Source organism: Diabrotica virgifera, chromosome 2 (assembly GCF_917563875.1).
Source record: "Diabrotica virgifera virgifera chromosome 2, PGI_DIABVI_V3a".
Lineage (NCBI taxonomy): Eukaryota > Metazoa > Arthropoda > Insecta > Coleoptera > Chrysomelidae > Diabrotica > Diabrotica virgifera.
In genome coordinates, this window is record NC_065444.1 from 181,511,958 (window position 1) to 181,518,245 (window position 6,288).

The window sequence follows — 6,288 nt, forward strand, 5'->3', positions numbered from 1 at the left end:
ATATGTATGATTTTAGATTTGATGTAAATGTACGAATACCTTTTGTAAAGTGGAAGCTTAATAAGCCTGTTAATGTACCATTTAATTTTAGAGTGAATTTAAAGGAATCAATAATTATCATATTGCAATATGATATATTGTAATACTATACTTAAATTCACAATAAAAATCCACTAGAAATCAACAATCCAATACACGTTGAATGTTACGAGGAGCACTCCCGAATCATAATTTACAATGTATAAACTTTGTAAATCGGAGTATGGGATTTACAATGCAAAGACATTGTAAATTAGGTTTTGAGAGTGTTCCTCGTAACATTGAACATGTCTTGGTTTGTTTTTTTTTTCAGTGCATCTTTATTGCGATTGTAGTACAGATTATGATGATGATGACGGTGGTGGTGACGATTATGATCATGATTATCATGATCTGATTAAATAACACAATGTATTAAGGTGAGTTTAAATAATTAAATGCGTCTTTATACTTACTATTCATTATCACGACACATAACATAGTCTGCCAAAAGAAGAATTGAGGTGCACCACTGGTGTCTAGCATTGCCATAAATATAGTAAAAATAAACACTACAATAACAACCCCTATACTGCAAACAATTCTTATTGTCAATGGTCCTTTAATCCTCACAAAAATATTCAGCCAACTTAGTATGAGGGCAGGTATTTGGGAGCAAAATGTTAAATATTGCATAAATTTCGGTAAATACGGAAAGTCATATCCAATATATGAAGGTGACAGTTTGTGTTGTGTAAAATACTAAAAAATATAAAACATGTATTATTATAATTAATTAATTAGTTAAGCGAAGTGAAAAACAATTTATGTTTCATTTCGATTCAGAGGCGATGTACATGTACCGGGTGTCCCAATAAGAATGGCTCTAGGCCATATCTCAGGAAGCGTTTATAGTACAACTGTGAGAAAAAAATATTTATAACAAAAGTTACCTCGGGAAAATCCTGGAAATTATTTTCATAATTGTAGGTTTACCGCTAGAGGGTAAAAATTAAAAAATCAAAATTTTACAAAATTTTCCTAACAAAATGGCACTGGAAAAATCCGATCATCGTATTCTTCATAAAATTCTGCGCATATTTGATTTCACAAGTTTAAGTCTACCTTTGCAAATAAGAGGTGGGGGTGAATGGGAACCTCGTTATGAAAAAATGGCTGTAAGTTCGGTTCTGCTAAATCGAATTTTGTAAACTTGGTCTTGTTGAAAATATCTCTTTTTCATCAATGTAAGAATTGTAATTTAGAAACAGCCTATTAAGTAATATGCCAGCTAGGATTCGTTATTTAATTATTTTCAGAAATCTAGTTTTCTTTGGAAAATATTAAATAAAAGTATGCATGTTTAATCCTGTATTACAAGATTAGATCAAATTAGCAACAGAATAGCGAAAACAGCATGTTGATACCTTTTTTATCTCGAGATATCCTAACAAACGTTAAGTTAACTGTTACTGTCACCGGTAAGCGAAGTTAAGGAAAGGTAGTGTGCTGTGGAAAAAACAAAGAAACATTTTTTAGATATCAACGTGTATTAATTAAAACAACAATAGGATAAACAAAACTATAAAATAAAACAAAGAAATAAAAACTTAGTGACGACTAAAATTTTTAAATTGTGGCCTATACTTTTTGATGCAAATATTTACTCTTTAGGAGTATATTTAACAGCAGTCTCAATTTCTGCTCTCGCAATGCTTTGCATGGCGTTTCCAACTCTCTGGATCATGTTTCCTTGAGTAGTCGACCTAGCGGCAAAAACAAAGTCTTTAATCCGCCCCATAAATAAAAGTCTAAAAAACAGTTAAATCTGGTGATCTGGCTAGCCAAAAAATAGGCTTCCACGACTCATCTAAAAAATCTCTTAATACTCTGGAAAAATGCGCGGGACAATCATCGTGCAGAAACAACATGGACCTACGAACTGCAAGCGGTACATATTCCAGAAGAAGAGACAATTCATGCCTTAAAAAAATTATATAGCGTTCACCAATAATAGCATTATCGAAAAAAAGGGTCCAATTACCTGACTATCACCAGATTTAACTGTTTGGTGTGGCGAGGGTTTGGTATTTCACTTTTATTTAGGTATGGGGACGGATTAAAGACCTTGTTTTTGAAGCTAGGCCTACTCAATAAAAAATGATCCAGAGAATACGAAATTCCATTTAAAGCATTTCGAGAGCAGAAATTAAGACTGCTGTTCAATCTACTGTTGAAAGAGTAAATGCTTGAATCACAAATGATGGGCAATACTTGGAACATTTAAGTCGTCACTAAGTAGTTGTTTTTATTTCTTTCTTATATTTTATAGTGTTTGTATTATTGTTGTTTTAATTAACTATATACGTTGAGATCTGGAAAATGGTTTTTTCTTTTTTCCACAGCACACTACCTTCCCTTAACTTCGTTTACCGGTGACAGTAACGGTTAGGTTTAAAATTTGCACGTTTCTTAAGATATCTCGAGACAGATAAAATGTATCGTAATGCGGTTTTAGCTATCCTGTTGCTAATTTTATCTAATTTTGTAATACAGGATTAAAAATGCATACTTGTATTTAATATTTTCCAAAGCAAACTAGATTTCTGAAAATAATTAAATAACGCCTTCTAGCTGGCTTATTACTTAATAGGCTGTTTCGAAATTATAACTCTTACATTTACGAAAAGAGCTGTTTTCAACAAGACCAAGTTTGCAATATTCGATTTAGCAGAACCGGACTTACAGCCATTTTTTCATAACAAGGTTCCCACTCACCCCCACCTCTTATTTGCAAAGCTAGACTTAAACTTGTGAAATCAAATATACGCAAAATTTTATGAAGAATGCGATGATTGGATTTCCAGTGCCCGTTTTTTAGGCAAATTTTGCAAAATTTTGATTTTTTAGTTTTTGATATTCAATTACGCCGTCTCTGTACTATAAACGGTTCCTGAGATATGGCCGAGGGCCATTCTTGTTGGGACACCCGGTACAATCTACAGACAGCTGTTTCTGTTTACAACGTCGTCAGTGTAGTTAGGTCAACGTTAATTAATTAGTTATTTTAATTTAAGTTGATGTCTTAATAACACTACATATTATATGGCGAAACCGACATATTAATACTGATATGAAGTCAATAATTTATAAAGCCAGTGTAAGAACAGCCACAACACAAAAACTACTGAAAAAGACTGAGATGAGAGTACTGAGAAAAATTACAGGAAATACGCTGAGGGATATAGAAAGAGGAGTGAAGATGTTAGATGACAATGTAACGTGCACTGAATAAACGAATGGACACTAACTAGAAAAAAGAAATGGAATAACTACATAAGCATGATGGGGGACACTAAATATGTCACAAATTCAAAGAAAATTGCCCCAGGTGAGAAAGACGGTACGTCCGGAATCTCACACTGATAATAATAAGAATCTGTCTCACGGATTCTGTGGGAGACAATCTAGTGACATTCAGACCAATTCGAAAATGAAAATACATACTCAAGAGATTTGTAAATTGTTACATAAAATGTTAAAAGAATATCAACGGAAGAGAAGCTTCTGGAATAGCTGGAAAAGGTTAATTGGGACATAATTGGAATATGCGAAATCAGAGAACAAGGGGAATAATTCTAAAGACAGGGCATGTCCTTTATTCTATAGGTGAAACTGCCAACTCGATAAGTGGTGTAGGCTTTTGGTAAATAAAATAAATGTTTCAGATATTACAGCCATTATAAGCGTTTCCAAGCTTAAAAAGTAAATTTAAAATAAAATTTATCGAGTCGAATGCACTCACTTCTGCAGCCGAAGGAGAAGAAATAGACCAATTTTATGAAGACATTAAAAAGGCTCTTACGGTTCTTGGGTGTGGTCAAACCTTTCAAATAGGAAACGATAGAGGAAGCACTTTAATAAACATTTCTTTCAAAACATTGAATGTACCTAATGAACAGCGTCTTTAAAATAAGGAAAATATGAGATGAACTTGGAGAAGCCCGAACAAAACAATGGAATTTATTATAAATAATATGTACCTACTCCAATAGCTGTGATAAACATATTCCAAGGCATAAGTATTCCTATTCCATGAACTAAAAATGTTAGATACGTTAGGTAGTATTTGTCTTTAGGTGCTTCCATGATCTGGCCCAAAATGTATGTCCTTTTGCGTTATGTTCTGAAAACATACAAAATCTATTTAATAAAATAAATAACTAATTTTGATTGACATACATGGTTGTGTATAAGTAATTGCAGCCAACAATCTTAAAAACTGTTTGTTTTTCTTGAATAAAAAAATTATGATAAATATTGACAATTTTTGACAGTTTCAAAAAAATGTCTTCTCCTTCTTCTTCTTGTTCTTTTTACGGGGTATGTTTTAATAATTTATCCAGATAAATTTGAGAAAACACTTAAGGGGCAGGCGCAAAATCTTGGTCCGATGCTATTTAAATGCATTTATTTTTATCGAATACTGAGGAAATATATTTCTGAATATAGAAAATATATATCTGAGAATAATTCTGAACTATATGTTAGCACTGGTCTTATTAGTGTTTTGTATACAGCCAATTTAATTTTTCTAGGTATTTTTGAGGTAATCTGTCTTCCTAAGCCATAGAAACAATTATTGGCAATCACTATTCCTCTTTCAATTTCTTCACTGACATTGTTATCTTTAGTTAGCAGCGAGCTTAAGTATATGAAGGTGTCGAGTATTTTAAAATGTTGCAGGACTGAAAAGAAAAGAGAAAAGTTGGTGTAGTTTTTAATTTCAAATATTCAACATAAACTTTTTGTTTATTCTAAGTATCTTTCAGCTCTCGGTAATAATGTTGTCTTTCATTCTGCGTTTAAATTTCTAAAAAATATTTATTAGTTTTCTCAGGATTCGAAGAAAATGAAGGCATTTAAATAGTACTGGACTAAGATTTTGCTCCTTTAAGCCTTGCATCAGCAATAAGTATTTCCAAATGGTCTTTGTTTTCTGTTTGACTATTATCGTTTTTCTTAAAATTTGTTCGAATTTCTCTTCTCTCGTCTTCTCTCGACAGGCCAAAATGTTAATAATAAGATACAACAAAAGTATATACTTTTCGTTCTTGGGGGTCAGGGATAGTCTCTAAGCCTGACATATCAGGGATGATATCAAGCGAGATAGTAAGGATATCCAGCACTGATATAAAAAGCTTTTATTGTAATAATTTTATATTATAAATGGAGGCAAATTTTCATAAGAAGTCCAATGTAGTTTCATTTATTTTTTATAGGATTGTGCATTAAATCTACATACATACCAAAAGAAGTTGATTAATAGCAAGCTGAAAATTTGTTAATAGCTTAACCCGCCAGTGGTCGCTATATGAGATTTTCTCTCACGGTTTCAGAAAATTGCGCACAACTTTTTTCTGGGAAATTATACGCGCTGTAGTTCCTTCTAGTCTCTTAACTATCCTCTCTCGACAATCTAATAGACTCGTCCGCTCAGATAGTGACTCAGTTTACTTAGTATCACCATATTGTTGAGTCAGTGCCCTTCATGTGAGAGATTCTCTCATCAAGCGACCACCGGCGTCACCAACTCTGTATAAAAATTAATATTATTTTTCCCCTTAAAACCTAAAGTAATATCCTTTTATAATGTAATAAAAGGCGCCGTGGACGTCGATGATATGAAAATCCTATATTCTGTTTCACGGGTTAGTTGTAGATGGCCACTTACCATATATTTTTCAATGTTAAATATTGGCGGCATCAATAGTCACATTTTATGTAAAAATAATAATAATAAAACAGAAAAACGTCCTGTATTTTTAAAGAAAATGGCTTTATCGTTGATGAAACCTCATCTTTTTTGTAAAATTTTGTAAAGAAAGGCAAAAGTTGGATATGTGAGAGAAAATCTCACGCACGACCACTCGCGTAACAACCCACCTAGCGACCAATGCCGGGTTAACGGTGTCTAGTCGGACAAAATTTGATGTACGGAAACACTGGAACAGGAGAAGTTTTAATTGTGGAACAGGTCAGACTACGAAAACGTCCCATGTATTTTGTTGGACAGAACTTTCAATAATTGATTTGTTACCGTTTTATTAAACTCTCACGCAAAATCAGACTTCTACGTATCTGATTTTCTTTGTTTTTATGCTGACGTCTTTCTTCCATTATTTCTAAGATTTGCTCCGTCATCCATTGTTTCTTTTTGTATCTGGTTGGTGTCAGAATTTCTTTTTAACTTTTATCTATTTCTGTCTC

At 32.7% G+C, this 6,288-nt stretch overlaps 1 protein-coding gene across 1 annotated transcript in view; it reads right to left on the bottom strand.

The window, feature by feature from the left end:
* LOC114326507 (equilibrative nucleoside transporter 1-like) overlaps positions 1–4,376 on the bottom strand; it is a 37,583-nt gene extending 33,207 nt beyond the window's left edge. The window contains exons 1-3 of the mRNA XM_028274898.2: positions 4,261–4,376; positions 4,066–4,204; positions 495–780 (exon numbers count right to left, since the gene is read on the bottom strand). Coding sequence (XP_028130699.2) covers positions 495–780; positions 4,066–4,167 — 388 coding nt within the window. The 5' untranslated portion in view covers positions 4,168–4,204; positions 4,261–4,376. The remainder of the gene's footprint in view (positions 1–494; positions 781–4,065; positions 4,205–4,260) is intronic.
* Between the last annotated feature and the right edge of the window lie 1,912 nt (positions 4,377–6,288).